The sequence below is a fragment of the Chinchilla lanigera genome, unplaced genomic scaffold (genome assembly GCF_000276665.1).
Source record: "Chinchilla lanigera isolate Chin_1 unplaced genomic scaffold, ChiLan1.0 scaffold00011, whole genome shotgun sequence".
NCBI lineage: Eukaryota > Metazoa > Chordata > Mammalia > Rodentia > Chinchillidae > Chinchilla > Chinchilla lanigera.
In genome coordinates, this window is record NW_004955412.1 from 8,529,645 (window position 1) to 8,553,342 (window position 23,698).

General features: G+C 37.6%; 1 protein-coding gene and 1 long non-coding RNA gene across 13 annotated transcripts in view; one reads left to right on the top strand and one right to left on the bottom strand.

The window, feature by feature from the left end:
• The window catches only part of Gria4 (glutamate receptor, ionotropic, AMPA 4), a 337,970-nt gene that overhangs the window by 223,458 nt on the left and 90,814 nt on the right, over positions 1 to 23,698 (top strand). For all 12 annotated transcript variants that reach the window (XM_013511180.1, XM_005378006.2, XM_005378007.2 and 9 more), the window contains one exon: positions 5,882 to 6,066. In XM_013511180.1, coding sequence (XP_013366634.1) covers positions 5,882 to 6,066 — 185 coding nt within the window. The remainder of the gene's footprint in view (positions 1 to 5,881; positions 6,067 to 23,698) is intronic.
• On the bottom strand, positions 15,121 to 21,026 carry LOC106147888. The gene is made up of 3 exons (XR_001232909.1): positions 20,937 to 21,026; positions 18,146 to 18,219; positions 15,121 to 15,341 (listed from the first exon to the last, which is right to left on the bottom strand). It is a non-coding gene; the product is annotated as an uncharacterized LOC106147888 (long non-coding RNA).

Here is a 23,698-nt window from a genome sequence, read left to right on the forward strand (position 1 = left end):
CTTTCAAATACATACGTAGAATCTGTGACTAAAAATCTCTGAGATAAATTTACAGAAAGCTGAGAGAATTCTTTTCAATAAGAAGTGGTTAAGCCGGGCAGAGTGAGATATTTGAGGTCTAAATGATGAACAGAAGAAAAAGGAGAAAGGAAATAATCTTTTAACAGTAGCAGTATGATGTACAGCCTGGAGAAGGACTGCATGATGCCTTATTATACATTGTCTTGGTTACTTTTCTTTCATTGCTGAGACAAAATACCCAATTCCCAAAATGAAGGAAGGAAAGGTTTATTTAGCTTACAGTTTGTGGAGGTTTCAGTCCACACTTGGCTGGCTCTGAGGCAGAAGGTAGCAAAGCAACAAGAGCAAAGCGGGGAATGGCAGCCAAACGGCAAAGCAGCCAGAGCAAAAGGGAGGAATGGCAGCAAGCAGCTTCTTTCCCTGCCTTACATTGTAAACAGGCTGCCCCCACCTAAGGGGCGTGTAGCTCTCACATAATCTCCATGCCCTCCTCTTCCACAGGCTCAGGATGTATGCAAAGTAAGCACCCTGGCTTCCTGCTGAGTCACTAAGCCAAACCGCTAGACTAACCAAGCTGACACAATGTATCAACCATAACACATATCTGAAAGGGCCAGGTTGCTGCAGTATTACAAGGAGGATAGAAGCCGAAGGAAGACTGGAGACACAGGGAGCAATCAAGCATTACCAGATGCTGGTACCATAAAAATAACAGGAAAACATTGAAAGACGTACGTAGAGATGTTCCATGATTACAGTTTCTGTTTACAGAGATCAGTGTAGTTGCTATGTAAACAAATGAGCACATGAACTCACGGACTCAGTCATTCATAGTGCTGAAATAAAATTCTGTAGTTGCCACAAAAGACAGAATAATGATTGGCATGTTTTGGCGGAGGTGCTTACTGCCTGGAATCTGTAGCAGATAGCTGAGAATACTTGTTGTATGCCTTATTCATCAAGATTGATCTCAATTACACCTGATGGAAAACTTTGCTTAAGCCATACTAATGGTTAAAAAGAGATAATGGATTTGTTTTGGTCCTCTAAAAGTCTGTAGAGATGATCAGGGAGTAGCAGCCCTTTTCAATAAGCCAGAGCACAGATTCCTAAGATTGAGTTGTTTCATCATTCATAGTCTTGATGTTAAGAAGTGCTATTTACATTCAGGCCACAAGATAAAAGGCATACCTACTCCTGCAGTCTTTTGAGGAAAATCCCCTGGAGCTTTTACACATGCTGCTGGCCAAAACTTGCCCACCGAGCAATACCCAACTGAATGAGGGGTGTGGAAATGCATTTATTCTGGCTGTCCATATGCCCAGGTTAAAGTTTCATTGTTTTGGATGAAGGGGTGAATTTCTAGTAGCAAACAATGTACAGGCCACTACCATGCTTTGACTTTAAAGAAACAAAGTATCAAATTTCTCCGTAAGGTATCATCTAGAAACACTGTACAGTAGGGGTCAGAGACAACAAATGCTATTGCCAGAAAATACAAGAGGCTTTAGGGAAAACCTAGGACCTAAACGATCCCCTTTGAAAATGGTCATTTTTAATATACCTTTGAAGGTACATTTCCTATTTTTACTCTTGAGGATTCGTACACAAGAGAAAATTCAGGACATTTCAGTTTATCTCGAGATTCCATGTATACCTTCAAGCTAGATAAGTAAGAAAATCCTTGCTTATTTCACTATACCTGTCTTGAACGCTGGCCTGAATAACTGCTATAGTCACAGCTGCAGATAGCTGTACCTAAGCTACAATGCTGGTTACTCCCGTACACTGAGCTTTTGATCCGGACTGTGGCCCTTGAGCATGTTATTTCATTACTAAGCTGCATTGGCAAGAATCAAACTAAACGTGTACTAAATCTTCTATGCCTTGCCAGTCTGGTGGTATTAAATGCAGTGAAGATTAGAGAATCTTATTTCTCTGTATAACTCAGATCAACATGCCGCATGAAGTAGATTTCCACAGATGCATATCGTTCTTCTCAAACACTCTAGCTTTGAGCCAGGCAAGAGAGACTGATGGTATAGTAGTAGGTATCTGCCTAGCAATTTATGGGACCGTGGAGGGCAGCGTCAATTTGAGTAGGTACGAGCGGCCCCTGTCTTCTGTGGATGCTTATCCTTTTCAGGCTCGAGAATCCCTACAGGACTCAGTTTTCTCTCTCCCATACTGGCTCCCATAACTTAGATGTTTCTCTCTCTCATATTAATCAAAACGATATATGCTTCATCTCACAGCTTTGTTACCCTGGTAATATTTCTTGGTAATTTCTGTAATTCAGCTCTTTCCATTGTCTCTTCAATTCCTCATTCCTCTGAAATAGAACCTCTCTGTTCAGCTTTCCATGTTCTGTTCACGTGGAGCACCACAATGGCCTTTTTCCTGAAGAATACTGCAGATACTTTTCAGTCTTCATCCAACTGAAATTTTTTATGGCATGTGGACAACTCCTGTCATTTTGAAGTCCTCTCCTCCCTGGCATAAGTTTCTGGTGTTTCTGTTCCTTCTGCTCTGTGTACAGACAGTTGAATCAAATCAATCTTGCAGAAAAAGAATATCAAATAAATAAGCCCAGCTTGTGTGGATAGCGGCAACATCTCTGAGGTGCTAGTCATCCAAAATAGGTCATTATCCATGGATGATATCAGCAATGCTGATGTGAAAGCATGCAGTAGCTCACTATCATTCTATTTAACAGAATTTTAGTATCACTGTGTGGTATAGTAATATTTTTAAAAATATTTTATGTGTACATGATAGTATCCTCTGATAAGTACAGAAAAGACTTTGGTTACTTATTGTAGTCCAGTAATATGATCATGGTCATTATATGCTTTCTCTATTATTCTAAAATATAGTTTTATTCCTTTAAAGTTATTTATAGAGTACTGTATATTTCGCACAATAGTCAATTACCTATGAGTTTTTGCCATATAGTAAATCCCATGCAATGACAAGAATCATGTCTTTGTTTATTTCAGTGTATCTTCTACAGTCTTGTTTTTTCAGTGAATTATATTGAATTAAAATGTTAACTGTCCACATAGAAGGAAAGTGTAAAACATTCTTTACTGTAATAAATTCCTGCTAGCCATATGGTATTCACCTAAAACTGCAGCACTTGCATTTGATTAAAAATATTGTTACAGATTTTCGATAATTAGAAGACATAAATTATACCCAGGCATAGAAATAATGACCTGACTTGTGATTTGCTAGTTTATATAACAACTAAGTTATATAATCATACATTCAAGAGCACTATTTTCTCTTAGTTACAATATATTCCCAGTTATCTTGGCAAATAAATAAAACACACACATACGTACATCTGAGCAGCAGTGATTAATAAATAAGAGAGCATATTAAACCAAACACAGCTTACGAAAGAACATGCTTCAACAAGGCTCTGGAACTGTAATTGTTTGTCCTTTGCACTGCACTAAAAACATGCCATTTATTTCTGACTGCGATTAATGTGGCTTTTTTGGTAGCCAAATTTCTTTGACATTTAACAAAGATTGTTTTCAAGGGTTTTGTCTTTTCAATTCTAGTTTCATATATAAATCTGAACGATCAGCTAATGAAATGCTGCAATTGAATTATGATTTTGTTTTATTAATGTACATCTCTCAATATTGTTATGTGAGTGGGAACATATATTTATTTCATCAGAGGGTATATGTCTCTACATCCTGTGAAAGTTGTGTCAGCAGGAAAATAACAACATGGATGCCTGGTACTGACATGAGGTCTGACAGCCGCATGATGCCAACAAACACTAATTTCTAGAGATCAGAGCCAAGCTGTGAATTGATCCCATAGAGCAGAAAGACATTTCAATGTCTGTGGTCCATAATTTGTCATTTTGCAAACAATCAAAGAAATGCCTTAGAATTACTTTGCCATGTTGGTAAGTAAAAGGAGGAAAAGGAAAAGTAAGATACCAACCAGCATTTTAGAAGTCTTTTCGTGTCAGACAACACACTCATATAAGTCAAAAAAGGAATAAAGGGTACCTGGCTTCAGTTACCATCATTGTACAAATCCCAAGGTCAGAATAAATGAAGTATGAAGACATGCATATTTTATAAAAGGTTTCATGCCATCATTTTACCCATGACCTGAATAGGAAACAGAGGAGAAAGTCTCAAATTCCACGCAGATATGGTGGGTGAAGAGTCTGGATTTGGGTAAGATTTTAAAAGATAATTAGTGGCATGCATTACAAAAGGAAAGAGTAACTGAAGCAATAGCTATACCGGAATAATTATACAGTAATTAGCATGCCCTCTCTCTTCCTCTTTGGGGAATTTTTTGCATTTAGATAAAAATGAATCCTGACTGCCACAGTATTTCATTTGGCAGACTATCAAGTAATTTATATTTCAAATATGATCTCAGCATCAGTTCCATCTGTTGATATTACCTGAGCATCATAATGTTTAAAACTGGCATGTTGAAAATACCTCAAATCAAAGTTCCTGAATCTGAGACACTCACACACCAATCTGAAAACCAAACAAATATGTTCTTATCTTGTAAGTGCTGTGTATTCATTTGAAATCTTTACTTGCAGTTTACCTAGGTCTCTATCCTAAGTCCAGACCTTAGGAAGAAAGGAAATGTTGGCAGTTACTATAGAATTAGCTCAAATAAGCATTGGACTTCCTTAAATAGGACTAGAGTATTTTGTTTATGCCAGTTATGCTATAAAATGAAAAAATTACTGGCTTTCAGCCTTTGAGCCTAAGAAATCCTTATTTAAAGGCTATATATAGAGTCAAAGGATCTTTTTTCCTTTCTTCTCTCACATTATAATTCAAAACTCAGAGCTGGAAAAAGCAGGACAATATGAGTGTCGGTGTGAAGATATATTCTTAGTTCTGGGATTACACTTCTACAAACTCCTTCCTCAACCCAGGGGCTTAGACTGGATGACATCTCTTCCACAGCCAGAGGGATTTGGGCCAAGAATAGGACAGAGACTCTCCCACCTCCCTAGAAAGCTATCTTCACCTCACGACCATTCCCACTTCTGGGGAGCTTGCGAGCTCCTTCTCAGCTTGCAAGACCCAATTCAAGTTGCTTCCCATCTGTGCTATTTTTCCTTCTCCCATTCAGATTTAATTAATCCTTTCCTTGGGTCAGCACTTTACTTTAAATGATTGTCATTACACTTTTAAAAACTAAGTTGCATTTGTTTATTTGAATGTCTGTCTCCTGTACCTTAACTTCTGAAGGTCTCACCTAGCTGTTATTTAACTCACCCCAGGCCACAGCATTCTCCTGCAGAGAGAGAAAGTGTTTATTAAATAACGCCTTCTAGGATAGATCTGTCCACATCATCAATGAGGTTCTGACAATAGTAAGTCCTCAATCAATATCACTGTACCATTTCTTCTCTTTCGTAATAGAACCAAAAATAGTATTGCCTTGCTCAAGGGAAAAACAAAAACTGTTGTTCAGTATGAATTCTATCCAGGGAGTGAAATGACAAAAAGGGTTTAGGAATCGTTACTACAGGTGGTGGTGGGTCTCGTTTTTCATCTATCTCATCGACGATGTGTCTAGAACAATGGGATATTCTCCAGTAGAGAGCTTTTGAGAGCTTACGTAAATTATGGTTGGCTACTTCTTTCAATGGCTCAAGAGATTTTGTTACCCTGATTAAAGAAAGAAAGAACAAATGATTCTGAAATAATCACTCAGATTTCTCAGTTTCAAAGCAATCAGTATATATTTTGGAACATAAAAATATTGATGTCGGCTGCACAAATGATTAAAAGCGAATAAAGGAATCTTTCTGGTAACTCTGTTTCCTCCTCCCCTCCCCCAATAGGCTACTCAATACTTCAAGCTATTATGGAAAAAGCAGGACAAAATGGTTGGCATGTGAGTGCTATATGTGTGGAAAATTTTAATGATGTCAGCTACCGGCAACTTTTAGAAGAACTTGATAGAAGACAAGAAAAGAAATTTGTAATAGATTGTGAGATAGAGAGGCTTCAAAACATATTAGAACAGGTAAGTCCTAGATTTTATCTCCTTATTCACCTATAGTTCATATAAAAAATGCTGACCTTTGCCTGCTGGGTCTCCATTAATACCTTCTTTCAACCTTTTAGTTTTGAGTGTGGTGTTTGGGCAATCTGATTTATCTCCAGGACTAAATCATATTTTATCAGCAGAGGCCATTTTGAGTCTTGGGTCTCAGTGGATTTGGGAGCTCAGACAGCTGTAAAATATACACAAGTGAAGGGCTCTTGGTGAACCATTAAGAGCTCTTGGACTTCTGTTTTCAGAAATATTAATTTTAAAGTCTAGACTGTCTTCTCAAAGTATCAGAAAATTTCAAAATATGTGCCTCTTGGAAATTAAGCCTTATGAGAAATAGAAATTCACAAAATGATGAAATAAAAGGAAATTAAGTGAAATATTGTGAACAGCATATTTCTCTGCTAGATATTTTAAATAAATACATTAGCCACCATGATAATGCTGATTTTCAGCTATCTGTACAAAGGAAGAATCCTTTAATAAAGCTTTCAATAAATGCATGTCGATTTGATATACGGCAGGCAGGAAAAGATAAAACTGAATTTTGTCATTGTGTTAAATGACAGGAAAATATCATTCAACAGTGGATGACTTCTGCCTTCTCCCTGAGCCTGTGTATCATGGAAAAGGTTTGTCTTTGGCCAAAAGTGTAGTGACGGTCTGCCACCTAGTGGTTGTACAGGTGCTTGCTCACACTTAGCTACACGTTTGACTAAATACAGTAATCTAACGTTGGATTACTTTGTCACATATAGTTTTATTTGTTACATATAGTTATAGATTTTTATTTGTAGTAATAAACTTGTCAAGTTTGAGGGTGATTTATGAGAATCACTTCAGTACTCAGTAATAAAAATCGAAACCAAAATGTGTTTCACAAATCCCTCCTACTACCTATAGGCAGCGAACTAGATATCTTAAACGTCCCTAACTATATCGTAACATGTGCACAAGTTAACAATTGCAAAATATGCTGCGTTTCTAAGCTGTGAAGTCAGGCTATACTACAAAAGGAATTGACAAAGCATTTACTGCCTATTGTTCTTTTATACAAGAAAAAGCAAAAAACAAAAGCTAAACCACTTCTTACTTTGCAGATGTTAGTTATAAGCCTACACATCACTCAGGTTTATTTCTGAGAGAGTCCAAACAAAATATGAAGATTGTAGCTTCTTGGGATATATAAACATTTTTAAGGGGTATTTGTGGAACCCAAGAAAAAGAAAACTTTTTCCTCTTTTCGTCAACTCCCATTCTCTCCCTCCCGCACCCACCCTGCATGGAGGGTTTGAGTCGTTTGACTTTAACAACTGCAGCTTTGTGAATAACTCAGGACAAATCCCCCAGCACAGCCAATTCTAAGTCCTGCCTGGATTGCCACATTCCCGACAGAGGTTGAGTAAGGCTCAGGGAGACCCTCCACTTAGCACCTGTGCCCCAAAGCCTCTGTCTGGAGGAAGTCACTGAGTGCCCAGAGCACAGTGACCCGCTTCAGAGGCTTAGCTGGTTTCTAAGAAGAAAATCGGCATGCTCGGGGGCCTTCAGGAAAATCTCTGAGTAAGCTGTAAATGAGCTCCTGCTAAGCGCACTGGACATCATATTGCAGGGGGCAGTGCGAAGAAATTTTAAAGCTGCAGAATCTACCTTTCCCATTCATTTAGCTGAATTTTAAAATGTTTCTTTTCTATCATGGCTCAAAAGGGATAATGACCATAAAAGGGATAATGACAAAGGTCTACACCTTTGTTCCCACAGCCCCCTCTCAGGCAGACCTTGCACATATTATAACAACGATTACTATATTGTGAAAGAAGCATGCACTTTCAATGTCCTATAAAGTCTCCCTCCTCCTCAAAAAAAGCTTTTTTTGCTTCTGAACATGATTTTTATTACCTGTATTTAATTCCTCATAGCTTTAAGCAAAAGCATGTTTAATACTTCTTCTAAGATTTTTCGTTTTATGAAAAAAAGGTCATAAGAAAATTACAACAGAATAACAATAGTTAATACCCTGTGTATCACTGTCTTCAGACCAGTTACCCAGAGTACAAGACATAGACCGAAAAGCTCCTTACAAGGGAGAAATAAACATAGTAACAAAACTTTCTTTTTCAACAAGGTGAGGTTATTAATTCTACTTTTTTGTGTGTGTGGATTTTTTTTTTTCCGGTACCGGGAATCGAACTCATGACTTTGCGCTTACCAGGCAGCTGCTGTGCCACTGAGCTTAGTCCCCAGCCCCAATTAATTCTACTCTTGACACATTCAAACACAGGAGTGAATCCAGACTGTGAAGACTTTGTGCATTCTTCATTTTCAACAATATCCTTGTTTTTCAAAACTCCTCTTCCATAAACTAACAATAGAAAGCAATTTCAGCTCATCAACCAACATGTCTTTCAGAAAGGGTTTGTTAGAGGCCAGGACGGGAAGAAGGGCTGGAGGGAGTCAGGGAGCCGTGGGTCAGAGTTCACAGTCTCAGCCACACAGAGGAGGGAAGACTTCTGATGTTTTCACAGAGATTGATTTTAGTTAATGATATTATATCACACAATTCAAAATAGGTAGAAAAGTATTTCTAATGTCATCACAAGGAAGTAATAACATTTTGAGATAACAAATAACCTAACTATCCTGAGTTGATCAATACACTATGTACATATGCTAAAACATCACATTTTACTCCATAAAGATGTTTAATTAGTCCATCAATTAAAATCATTTAAATGCATTTAAAAATTAAAAAGCTAAATACTAAATGATCTTCACTGGGGAAATGCCTTGGAAAAGTAACCCTTTCTGAGAAGATGGTGAAACTGATACAGTGACGACAAGGGGCGCCTTGTTACATTTCTAGGACAAGCACACTTCGGGCTGTGGCAGCACGCTGTCAATAATTACTCCCTGGACATTTCAATTTGTATCCATTTGCAAAAACATAATAGAAAGAGCTCACACAATATTCTTTGAACATAATGGACAACTATTGTGAGAGAGGCATTTCGCCTTCTGTATGTGTTTCCCGAATTACTTTATGCCGTGAACTAATTAGTTCTTATCAATGTACTGCTATTTTAAAAAGCAGTTAGACCATGTACTCATTCAAACGTTTCAAAACATGAGCATCAGAATGGGAAATTAAATGTAGGCCTGAGGATACCTCTGTAAGGGAACACCGGGAGCACCAGGGTGACGAAGCTGCCACCGGAGTGCAAATAGGCGAGTGTCATTCGGTGGGGGCAGCTGAGCTTCCCTCAGTGGCGGGCAGTCAGCCCTTTCAAGGAAGGCAAAACCGCAAGCTGTAACCAACCCAGCCATCCTCCGTCACTCCGTTTTCTGTACATAGATGCTGTCTGACCAAGTTGCTGCTCCAGAGATCTTTGAGTTTGTTCTGGTTCTGATGGTTCTGAGGGGCCCAATTCTAGAATCTTAAAGAAACCTCAGATCTGTAAATTTCTTGTCTTGTGAACAAGTATTTAAAAATGTACTTTAAGGCATTTTGATTTTTTAACCTAGATGACAAGATTTTTAAAAAACTAGAATTTGTGTAAATAATACCCTCTGTGCCTGCAACAGAAACGTATCAACTCCAACCAAATTGTATTTTTGGCTCTCTAAATTTGATGGACAATGTGATTCACTCATCTGCAAGAAAGAACTTAAAAATAAAATTAAAAATATTTGTTAATGTTTATTGAATTTGTGATTATTGATGAAGTCTGTAGTTTTACTGAAATTAATATTATGGACTTGCTAAAAAAGATTATAAATTCTATTTTGGACATGAACTTTATCTCACATAATTTTTTTCCTCTAAAAATAAATAAATAAATAAAAACACATCAATTATTTTGCAGAATGGCACAATATGGCTGGAATCTAATGAACTATTTTCATATCAAAATAAATGATTTATAGCAAGATATTTTTATATATTATTTTATCTTATACATTCCTATCATTTTTAAATCCTAAATTTGATACTTGCAGAGTCTTTGGGGATTCTCCCTAACTCCTTATTAACTGGACACTGAAATATTGGAACTTCAGTGGACATGTTTAACCCAGAAGCAAGGAAGCAATAACAAACTTGAACTTAACTATCTTTTTGGCATCAAAAATTATTTGAGCTTGGCCTGGTGGCACATGACGGTAATCCTTACACTCTGGGGAGTTGAGGCAGGAGGGTCAAAGTTTAAGCCCAGCTTGGGCCACTTAGTAATTTAGAGAGACCTATCTCAAAATTTTAAGAAGAGCTGGAGATATAGCTCAGAGTGAAGGCCTGGGTTCCATCCCCAATACCACACTCACACCACACACTCACAAATTATTTGACAAATAGCTCTGAAGGCAAGTAGCTGTGCATGTATTTCACTCCACCGGAAATGGCACATTGAGCATCCCGTGTTAGATTTTTGGTTAGTGTCAGTATAACCCACTTCACAGGGACACCCAGCTCTAATCCTCTGGAACAGATAAAGCAAATTATGAACATTTCCAAAAAAAGAAGTATTTTCACTCTTTGAGGGATGGATAAGAAATTTTCATTTGTTTATTTAAAATAATGAAGTCACCTAATACTATTATTCTCTTAACTTTAAATAAGAAAATTGAGCGGAGATGATCTAAGGAAAACCTACTTGCTCTAAAAGTTAATAATGATTTTTCCAATGAAATTTTTCTAGTGCTATAATTGACTGTGAAATAATACATTATTTTACCTGGGGGATATGTTTTTAGAAAGACGTATAAAGTAAAACTTCAGTCAGGTGACTTTTCTAGGTAACCTTTGTCCACCAATATTTGTTGGGTATACACTATATACATGCATATGCACACACACACTGCTATGGTTTGTGTCTAGATGTCCCCACAAAGCCTCATGCATCTTTAGATGGGATTTTTTTGGAGGTAACTGACTCAAGAGTTTGTGACTGATTCATGCTTTCATGCTAAGATTAAGGGTGCTGGGATTAAGGGTGGGTGATTGCTAGATCAGTCCACTGGTTGGATTGGCACCACCCTAATCCCACCAGTCTGGAGGAGATGAAAGGGGCAGAAAGAGACTTGTCCTTCACCCCACCCCACCTTGTTGCCTTTGCTGTCTTCCACCATGATGAACTGTTGCCCCTTGGCCATGGGCCACTCTGCCTTTGAGCCAGCAGATCATGGACTGTGAGCTCTGAAATATGAGCTAACTAAACCTTTCATCCCCGAACTTTGGGCATCAGGTGTTTTGTCTCAGCAATGAGAGAAAAGTAACTAAGACACACGTGCCCACATGCACACTAATGTGCTAAGCAAAATAGATACTTTTTCTATTCTAACGAGTAAGTCTTATTTAGTTCATTAAGACTTAAGTCAAAACTGTTTGCTAACAAATATGCTATTTGTTTTTAGAAATACAGTGCATAGAAAGTGAATAAGGATCTCTACTTCCTTGGGGATTTTGCTACAAATGCCAGTTATTTTGAACAGTTGATGAGGTCAAAGGCATTAGATAGGAAACTAGGGCTGTATTGACTCCAGGACACACAATGGGTGTACTTAAGGTGTCTAACTAAGTATGTATCAGGATGATATGATAAAGATGGAATGTATGGTACAAAATAGATATTTAACAAAAGGATGGAGAGAATGACTTTGCAATTGGCTGACAGATATCTCAACCTACTTCTCTGTCACACACCTCAGATTTAATCAGCGCCCATTTCAGTAACATCGCCCCTTTCGCCATGTGGAAAGGAATGTCAGTGTCCCACTACGCATAGTGTGAATATCAGATAATTGGCAAAACCAATGACCTTCCTATGATATTTACAAATTAATACAAAATGCCTAAAAGCTATAATTGACCTCTCTGAAGTTTATCAACTCACCAAAGGAAACCAATAACACTAGCTCAGGGCTAGATCAATTAGAAAGAGAAGAACATGCCTCTCAAACATGCATGTGATCATTTGCACAAGAGAGGTGAATTGAGAACTCGGTTGCAATGAACTTATTCTAAGCCCAAAGCTGCCTACCACGTCTAGCACTATCTCCATGATATCTCAGGTCTCGGGCAGACTTTCTCACGATTTGTCAAATGTGTGACAGCACTGACTAGAAGATATCGTATACCCTGAGTCTGAATTTACAAATTTTTATAACTCTCAGACACCAGGAATTGTACCATATCGATCTGAAACTCAACCTGTTCCACTTTTATTCCTCATAATGACACTAAATACAGGCATTTTAAAAGTCAAAGGTTTTAAAAGTCTGCCCCTATAACTCATAGCTGGTTGAATCATTTTCATTACTGGGTAATGGCTGCCTGGTCAGTCTTTTCACATCAAAGCCAGACAAAGAAACCTCAAATGCAAAAATACAAAACTGTAAGAGACAGAAGAGATGAGAAGAAGCATAAGGAGAAAGAAACCCTCGCAGCAGGAATGAGGAGGATTCACTCCGGGAGAGGTCTGACAATTGGGGATAGCAGTTTTACTTACTGGAATCACTATGGGGGATTGGACAGCACATATTCTGAAAGGGGAAATAAGCCAACAGGGGGAGGCAGCACAGCTCTGGACCCGACATTACATAGATTCATTCAGTAGCTATGTGCTAGACATTGTTCCAGGCACTGCAAGATCATGCAGAAAAGAGTAAAACATGGTCCCTACCAAGAATGTTGATTCTCAAGCAAGGAACACCAAAGCATGAATAAATACTTACAGAACAGTATGATGACTTCACAACCAGACATATTACAAAATGTATCAAAACCCCAAAGACTGAATGCCTAAGTGTAGTCAAAGCAGTCTAGGGTGCTTTACAGGAAAAAAAAATTAAATTAAAAATGCATGGGCTCTACCTAGGTACAGAAAAAAAGTAGGCATAGTCCAGAACAGGAAAAAAAACTGCAAGGGCAAAATCTGAAAACATTTAGAAACTAGAGAATAATTCTATATGATAAAAACTGGATAAAGGGCAAAAGTGGAAATTGGAATGGACATTGATCAAGGATGAAGCTGAAAGGTTGAAGGAAGTCTTCAAAAATGTAGACTCCTTAGGGGCTGGGGATTTAGCTCAGCAGCACAGTGCCTGCCTGGCAAATGCAAGGTCTTGAGTTCAGTTCCTGGTACCGGAAAAAAAAAAAACAAAGAAAAAAAGAAATGTAGACTCCTTAAATTGCATGAATTTAGTTAATTTTTCCTATTGAAATATTATCCCTATCAGAGCAGGATCTATCATTTACCAATATATCCCTGAGTCATAATTGTTAAATAAATGTAAATGTAGATGTGCCTCACGTGAAGGCACGAGCAGTAGATATCCCTTTTCTTTAAGGCAAGACCCAGTCGTAGTATTTCAGTGTCTGAACATAACACTCCATTACTTGGGAAGCATTCTTTTCTACAGTTTCACCCAGCAAAAATCATGGACTGCCTACCTATTGTTGAGTATGTTGTATGTGCTGAAAAAAACAAACAAGTTCCATTTCCCTATATAAAGTAATGAGTGAGATAAAACAGGAACACATCACACATGCAGAGAAATTACTACAGCAAAGAAATCATATCAGCGATTTCCCGCACTGCAGTACTGGCAGAGCATGCAGCTTCTGCTTCATTATAAAGCTCCTTTTGCATACCAAGCTTTGCGCAGTCAGGATCTGTGACAAAATAAGAACCAATTTGAGAGAGACATGACGTTATGCTAAGAAGGTGATTTTTCTTCTTTAATCTTACCTTTTGACTGTGTTTATTTGCATCTGCAGATCCCATTATAATGCCCTAGGTTTGTTGTTTTCAGACAACAGAAACACTTTTTTATGATCTCAGTTAGACTGGTGCAAATAGAATCAGTAGAGTTACAGAGGGCTGTGTAATTGTCTCCTAGAAACTGTTATTATGGTTACAGTTATACTGCATTTTCTTAGAAGGTTTTTCTAAGGTAACATATGCAGAAAAGTGAAGGAAACAAAGAGTATGTTTTCTCAAGAAGGAGAAAAGTATGCTTGTCAGAATGCAAGGACCTTTGCCTTAGAAGCATTATGATTTCTAGGATTAGGTTAGGTCAACTAAATTTGTTTTAGCTGCAAGAACAATTATTAGAATAATTTTCATCATTGGTTTTGACACAAAAATCCAAAGGTCCAGTTCTTGGTCCATTTGAGGGCATTTTGCTGAGTCTTGTAAACACCATAAATATAACTTTGTTTTTATAAATTACAAGAGTATTATATTATACAGTTCTGTAATAAAATGTTCTACCTGCCAGAAATGAAGTGATGCATCTTTTTAATCACTTTGATTTAGTCAGAGGGTAATGATACAAATTCATTCTTAATCCTCCCCTTAAGATTAAGCACTTAATTGAATACTGCTTCTATATTAACTGATTTTGTACCAAATGTAAGACTAGATTATGCAAAGCAATGAAACTAGTATTGTTTCTACCAGAAAAAAAGAAAGAAAGAAAGAGAGAGAGAGAGAGAGAGAGAAAGAAGAAAGAAGAGAGAAAGAAAAGGAAAAAGTAAGGTTCTCATAATCATGGACAAATGGAAAAAGAAAGAAAGATGAAAATTAGATATATTTATTTTCTAATTTTTAATATTTTCTCAGAAGAGCCACATATGCTAAACAATTGTTATATTCTAAAGTTTAAATCACCTCTATAGCTTCCCTATGGCCTTCCCTTTAACACCCATACTGGGGAGAGGGACATATAGGTAGATGGTAAGTAGGTAGATAAATGCAGGTATATAGTATAATGCAGTGATAGAGCAGTAGGAATATATTGCAGGCATCACAAGATAAGTACACTTTCGTGTCACTGCCCACCCCTCCCTACTATTTTTCTGTCTTCTACATGCATATAACACGTACCTATTTGGTCATTTACCTCACACACATTTATCCAATACCTACCAGTTTTCTAGCCTTCTACACAAGAATGATCAATTTCAATCCAGCCAGGGAAGGAACTGCAAAAGGAAGACAACAGCACAAATAATACAAGAAATGTGGAAACGTTTATAAAAGTTGAGATAGAATTGTTACACGATGAGGTAGAATTCCCTAGGGAGAAAAGCGAGGAAAGAAGATTTGAGGTAGGTGGCCAGCACGAGAGCTCAGCAACTGGAAAGGAAAAGACTACACGCCAGGGCAGGCCCACAAGGGTGGCTGAATGCCGGGGGCAGCAGCAGTGAGAGGGTGGTCCAGGCCAACTAGGGACAGGTCGTGAGTCTGACACTGCAATACACAAAAAAGTAAAAGCATGTCAGATAGTAATAATGCAGATTGATTGATTTTATTACTAAATACTTTCCCAAGCACCGTATGTATTTACTCTAGAAAACCGTACCTCCCATTACTTTTTGTTAAGCTTTAAAAAAATATAGCTGATATGACCAGGTTACTTTTTTTAATCTGACAATTTAAATTTTTTCCCATGTACAACATAAGCAGAAAACCTCTCACTGATATTGCCATGCAAATGGTATATACCTGTACCACAGAGGTCAATTTAGCTATTAAGTAGAGGTTTTCCCCCTGACTTCTCTCTGTCAAATTATAATTTTATTTGCTTTCTAAAATATCAGGAAAAAATAAAATAAAATAATATTAGGGTTTATCATTTGAATAAATGTAAAGAGTTGACTTTAAAATTTATAGTCATTTATTAAGATAGCATATCTGCTGACAATTGTTTCCTCTGATTCTCTATTACTTGCCTGGAGTTGTACATTTAAAAATCTTAAGTAAGCTCAAGTATTTCACTTTTAATTACTCTGTAATCATCCAGAGTAGCTATAATCTTGCTTCCTCTTTTACCCATCTTCAAATAAATCATCTGCTTTTATTTTTTAAAAAAATCTCAAATAAGCTTAAGTGCAAATTAGTTATCCTGTTGAAATAAAAGAAAGTGAGCGACTCTGGGGTCCTACGTTTCACATATTTTATTAATCCCAGTTTCACCTCTCAAATGTAATTACACACAGCTATACAAAACGGAAAATCCATCATCAGCTGAGACTATCAAGTAGTGATGAAGGCAACGTCTCCAAAATTATGGAAGGAAGTTACTTTAAATACGCCTGCAATGAGTCAGCTATTATTGTGTATTATCACAATCAGCACGGAAGGGAAATAAGCAAATGCTGCTGTAGCAACACTTATGCTAAAGCTAAAGCAGCATAAGGTCTGAAATGTAGGTAAAAGTTAAGGAACATGCGTAAACAGCAATGCGATGGGAAGGAAGTCCTTAATCTTTGTTCAGCAAAACTGCATACTTTATCTGGCTGTTGCCATCTCAGTGTACATTAACATATTCGAGTCTATAAGAATCTCTACAGCAAAGAAACCTCTTAAATCTTGTTTAACATAGTGCTCCAAGCAAAATTGGCCATAAATACTTTTTTCTGTATCCATTTCTTTATATTTTACTTGCCTGGTATTCATTCAAAAATAAAGCTCATCTTGAATTTTTAAAAAATGGAAAGTTTGGAGGATAATAACTCAGATATGATTTAAGAAAAACTAATCTCAAAGCAAAAACATATGGGAGGATCTGAGGAATTAACAGAAGACTTCTAGAACCAGTGGCTAACACATCCCTCTGCACCAGGCACGGAGTCATAGACTCCCGGAGAGACTGGATCTGAGAATTTGTCCATCCTTGAGCATTCGTGGGCATGCTCGCAAGTACCTATGCATCTCAGGTTTAAACAACAAGGTTTCTTCCTGAGCATATTCGATGTTGAAGTTCGTCACATATTCCTTCATAATTATATAGGAACATATGTGGCAGCACATGAATTTATAGATAACTTGTATTCCTCTCAGTACTGGTCCCTTCTAGCTGTTTCTATAACTCAAGAATAGATATTTACTCACTGATGATATATTTAATGAGCATTTCAACACATGAGATATTCTGATTACTGTCTGGTTCATAAAAGTAAACTTTATGGATTTATTTTTGTGGAATTGCCATTTTTAAGTCTCTAAACCATAAAATATATTTATTTTACCCTTTCATTGATTTTCAAGTTTGAATTTGTAACAAATATGTAGCATGACCAATGGATTGAGTTGAGTATGCACAAATTTAGATACAACTTGAACCGTTTTTTGTAAATATACACTTAGTAAGCTACAAACTGTGCAAAACCAAGCACAAATTTTTCTGCTAACTGGCTTTATTATACATATGACATTTCATATGTCGTATTATAATATATAATACATTATAATTCACATATATAATATATATAACATATATTATATATTATTTCATATTATACACGTGACATTTCACACATAGATTTTGATGCATTAAAGTTTTCCTGATACTTCTCTATCTGTGAGGGCCAATCTCAGTTTTATGCAAAAGGGAACTAGGAAAACCATGCATGTATACTGCTGTTCAAGTAAACAATAGCTTCAGGCATTATTTGCACTGAAAAGAATTGTGCTTCTGTTTCATTATGAGAAACTTAGATTTTCCTCAGAATAAGGTTGACATTCTTCAAATATTTAATGTGATAAAGAATGTCATTCTCACAATCAGTTTTATTCATTTTCAGTTTATGAAAGATATATTAATATTGGCCAAAAATCCATTATTTTTCTGAATGGATATGGTCTGAAGAAGAGAACAGAAGATAGTGGGAAAAATACAGGAACTGTAGTCAATATACCTGTGCTGGAATCTCAGCTTCACCGCGCAATGACTATTTTCTAATGTGTTTGTTTATGAAAGTGAGGGACTATCCCCCTCCACCTCATCTCATTAGCATTATTTTCATATTGATTCTTATGAAATGTCTTTTAATTTAAAAAGAGAATGAGTCTAACTGATTCTATCAAGCTACCATGTGTGCCTCAAATTCGTAATTACAAATGTCATTGAATCTTTTTTGCCTCTTTGCAAACATTGTAAGTGGTAAAATTAAAATGCTATTAAATCAAAATGGAGCGCTGCTACGAAATGTTCATAGTTAATATCGTGAGAATCACATAATTTAAGCTTTGTGAGTGTGGAATTTTAGTACCTCCATGACAGGCAGAGAGAACAATATACTCCGTCTAGGACGTGCTCTTCTATGGCCATTGGCAGTTTGAAGGGCTGTCACAGAAAACAAAAATTAAATGCCTGAATTTCAACACTTGTTTTTTTACTTTATAGTCTTAGGAACCTATTCAAACCATATTTACTACAGAACTCTCAATCTGTTAATTAATAAAACTGCAGGAGAGGTGGACATAAAATGATCTGAATGATGTTCTGATGCAGCTAAAGAGATTTTAAAAAACATTTCAAATAAAGTCAAAGAGAAATAATAACAAGTACCATTAAGAAATGTCATAGATATATGAGATAGTACAAAAATACAATCTTGTATTAAGATATAAAAAATTTATTAAAGACATTAAACCATTGCTATTTACCCATGTAAGAGAGCAAATCTTTTCATCAATTTTAGATACCCAAATAAAAGTTGGACATATGCAGCTTGAGTCCTTGGTTATATACTGTGATTGAAATATACCATGCATATTTACATTAAAATAAATTACTGTTGTGAAAGTCATATTACCATTTATCCCTCTCAAAATTCTACCCTTTGCTTCCATATCTTTTTTTTTTTTGGCACTGGGAATTGAACTCAGGACCTTGAGCTTGCCGGGCAGGCACTGCGCCGCTGAACCGTATCCCGGGCCCTGCTTTAAACATACATATATCGTTGTTCCTGTCTCTTCCTGAAGCAGTTTTTTTGAAAGTCTTCTCTTATGAGATTCTGTAGTTGTGCAGTCGTGGCTGCCTCAGCATTGTGGAACAGTTCCAAGCACTGACATCTCACTGTCAATTAGACTTGGGGCAAGAGCCAGGATGCAGTCACACAGCGGCAGACCTGGGGAACAGGAGGGCGAGGACGCCCTGTAACGATTTTAAGAGCCGGCCTTTTCGTTAGCTGGCACTCAGCACCAGCATTCAGCCAAACTTTTGACCACACCTTTTTAAAGACATTCGTGGAAGAGAACTTCCAGAACTGCTCACAGAAGTGGCCAGACTGAGGGCATGAAGGAGTGTTTTGAAGTGAGGGGGAGTATTTTGATTGGAATGAATGGCAATGTGTCCTTTCCTGTAACAAACTTTGAAATTTCAGGGTTCCCTGGAGTTTTCCCAAAGCCCGTGCACACCGAGGTTAGAGACTAAGACAGGACACAGGTGTTCCGCACCGCAGGATGGAAAGCTGGAAACCAGTAGCTCACAGTGTTAGTGAATGTTTTTCTGCGTTATTGATTTGACTCGGTTTTATTCTCCCCCCCGGAGCCAGTCTTAAGACAAGGATTTGGGTGCAAACTGTTTGGAAAGTAAAGAATTGACTGAAAGGGAAGAGTTCTTCTCTGGAGAAACATGGAGGGTGAAAGGCGCATTTGTCTAGTAAATGAGCACCGGGCGATGGGCTGGGAGCTCATGGGAAAGGACTGTAAGCTGATTACTGGAGGGAGCAGGTACGGGACACACTTGTGGGATCGTCTCACTTGTAGCGCATGGGAGTTGGAATGTTTACACACCAACTCCTGTCAGTCAGGGGAGGAAGGTTGCTGCAGGGTTAGGAAGCTGGTGCACCAGCACTTCTGACCGCTCCCCACTCCAAGGCCAAAGGGTTAGAGACCAGGGAAAATCCTGAGGCAAGGAAATTCAAGTGCTGTTTTTGGCGAGTGAACAAGTACGCATTGAAATGAGAAGGTCACGTCACTAGAGTCTCTTACAGTGACTAACTGCGCAGACACAGGCTCTTGTCTGTACAAGACTCTATATCCAAAGAAGAATGTGTCCCGACACCCTTTACTGGAAGCCAGTCGGGCTTGCTATGAATGTCTTGTGAGAGAATGTGGCAACTTTAACAGGCAACTGTCCCCTTATACACAGCTCTCTTTCCCTTTTCCTTCCCACAAAGAGATTTACTCCCCACCAGAAACTTCGATAATCTCTAACATATCCAAGGATAGAAAAAAATTAAAATCCATACACACATACAGATGTATGCATGCACACAGACCTATGTCTCTTAAATATCTAGTAAGAGCTCAGATTTCTGTCCTCTTCCTAAACCTCTTCTCATATTTTCTTCAGGATTTGAGGTGTTTTATTTTCTCTTCCTTTCCACTGCAGTTAACATCTGACTATTGTCTTATGTGCTTGCAGTTCAAGACTACAGCTTGTTTGCAAAAGCCCCACTCCCATATACGCTGCTTTGATGGACTGAAAAGAAACTATTTTTTTCCTGAAGTAAAACGTTTTGAAACATGTTGAAAATCAATATTCTGGAGATATTTGGAAATTTAGAATTCCTATAGAAAAAGAAGATTAAGTGAGAATGATTGCTATCATGACAGTTCCTATCACTGATCAACAGTGTGGCCGTGACACCATAAAATGCATTATATTCTTTCCTCCAGGACGCTGAATTCTCTGGAATAGGATAATATCTAAGACAGAAAGTTCTAGCCGACTTATTATTAAAAGAGAAACAAAATCATTCATATCCATGTGTCACGCTGTGACTTTAGGTAGAAGAGATTCTTTGATACACCAATCACAGCTTCATAATAATAATTCCCAGTAATACACAGCATTCCTTATAGCAAAACCCCTGAGTGCTTTGTAAACCATAGAGGATTAACATAGAGTCTCACTATCAATTGAAGGCCAAACTCAGGTGTTTACAAGTCTCCAATTGACTTTGTATATTAATGTTGGCAATATTTATATCCTGCTTTGCCTTTTAATTATTCACCGAGTCAGTATTTAGTGTTTATTCATTTAAAATGTACCTTGTTCTCCCTAGTAATTGACATCCCTTGCTCCTTGAAACTCATAACACTCCTCTTGTTCTGCCTCGTGCTTCCGTTGTTCGTGTTTCGGTCGTATCCCCTTGTAAGATAATAAACACTGCAGTTACAGCAGCGCTGACTTATCTCTGCAGTCCTGCATTCTCTTGTCCCTGAACTCACACGGGGGAGGCAGTCCATTCACTTCTGTTGAACGGCACTGAATGGCAAGGCAAGGACAAGATGGAAACCAAGGCTGAAGGTGAGGCTGGGGATTCATCCCCAGCTTTCAGTAGTGAGAAATGTTTTAGAAGTTACATTTACAAATACTTGTTTTGCCTAAATATGTCAATAAAAACATTCTCAATATTTAAATCTTGTATTTACTTCATGAATCACACATATGCGTAACCCTGATTTTACAGCTAAATTTTTTGACCAGCACCACAGGTATTTCTGAACGGATGTTTCCTACAAAACAAAGAAAAATAATTAAAGGATTCAATTAGTGACTTCTGTTAAGTGTTTTATTCTTGTAAAGATTGACTCAAAGTGGGGACAATAGAACTTCCACACCCCTTATAAACTCTCCCTCAGAACTGGAAACACACACTTGAACATTATCCCTTGTCTTGTTGCATCCTTTGTTTCTCTTCAAGGATGCAGCTTCTTTATCGCCGCATGTTTCTATCTTTATGAAAGGTTATAATTATTTTTTACAATGAAGTCCTTGTCCTAGACACCATTGTCTCGTGGCAGTTTAGCCATCCACATGAGTGTGAAGGCAGTGCCACTTTATACTTAGATCTTTCACCTCAAATTGTTTCATTTCTCCATGGTATTTCCAAAGAAAAAAATGTCAAGCGTATAGAGACACAAGGTCTTTTCTGCCCCCAAATTCAGGTTACTCAGATTATTTTTACATAAAATATGCTTCACTTTGAAAGGAATGATAAAAACAACAATGACATTGTCAGACTTACACAGTCATTTAAAAAAAAATTCTATTTATAAAACTATTTCATGAAGTGTAAATTGAATTTTTTTCACAAAGAATTTTCATCTAAGGGTGGATATTTAGCAGAGGGACCAAGATCTGCTTTAAACCACAGACATCTCAGATAATGGTGATAAGAGAATGCCCTGATGTTCAAAGACAATGAAGTCTTCCAACAGGTCGAGGGGTGCGTTTGTTTTCTCCCAGCAACGATTTGGTCAGCAAAGATAATCATCCCAGGGGCTGGGGATTTAGCTCAGCAGCACAGTGCCTGCCTGGCAAGCGCAAGGTCGTGAGTTTGATTCCTGGTACCGGAAAAAAACAAAACAACAAAAAGAAGATAATCATCCTGTGAGCATTTCCAGGCAGGTGAACAAATCCTCAGATCTCTGGTCCCCACAATCCTCATCGCCCTGAATCTCAATGTATAGCAAACCCTGCAAGATATTTTCTGCCAAGATTTTTATCCCTTCCAGTTCCTTTTGGTTTTATGAGTCTTCGTACTTTGAAATTGTATTGAAAAAGTTTTAACTGATGACAGTTCCTTGCTATACTGGTGCTGTTTGAAAAGATAGAACTGACAGTGATGTTTTTACGGAGACACCCACTACTAAATTTCTGCTGGCTCTATGCCTTTTCAACAATTACAAGTGTTTCTGCTTTAAAGTGGATGTTTGATAAATCTGACACAGGATTTTAACTGTAATTTCACAGAAATCACAAGCTGAGAGTGTTAAGAAAGAAGAAACAGGGTGGGAATGAGGGTTTAAAGAAAGTGAGGAAAGGTTTAAATAGCCACACCAAGGGCGGTTAGGAACAATGAAACCAGAAGAGAATAAATGGTGGATAGCTGAATAGCATCAGTCTCCACTGATAACAAATAGCAGGAATATAATAGCAGACTCATTCTAGAGTATACGTTTTCCCATCTGAGTACCAATTATCAAATGTCTCTGATCATTGTCCTTTGCACAAACCATACCTGAGATTTCCAGAGAAGAAAATGGCGCCAGTCTGAACAACTTATAAGAAATCACGCAGCTTTAGATTACCCAGTATGATGCCTGACCCTGACTCTTCACCAGACTTTATAACCCTGTGTATTTATTGCTTGTCCTCATTTCCTGGTAAGATTCTCTTGGGGAGTTTGGCTTTAGACAAATTGAGGACTAGATACATCTAGCCATAAAAATGGTTTAGAAGTGCTATGTAGATTCCTTATAAGTGGATGGTGAACTTTCAAGTAATAGAGAAAATCTTAAATGAGTAAGAATGAAACCCGTCTATGACGAGGAAGTTGTTGGATCGAGTAGCCCAACTGGGCATTTAACACTCACCCAAGAACAAGCACTTTGGACTCAGTCAAGGCCACAAATTAGACCCTAGGCCCTTTGTAAAGCTCGACCATTCAAAGGCCAAGTCCAACAAGAAGAGGAGAGCAGGAAAAAATATCTGCCACATGTACAGAGAGTCAATTAAGTATCTTCAGTTGTAACCTGGACTTAGTGTGCTGGGGGAAACATCTGCTCTGAGGATGATAACAGCCTTCTTTTTTTGGCGGATTGTACTTTGAATGTATACCACATACTGTGATCAGGGAATTTAGAATTTCAGAAATTATCATAAAAGTGGTGACAAGCCAGTGATATTAACATTGCAGTGTCTGTTATAAGTAAACACAAAACATCTTTGGGGAAATATTTTAAGTGGTAATGACTTAGAATTTTCCGGAGTTGAAGGGCAATCCTCAGAGTCAGTTCATACAACA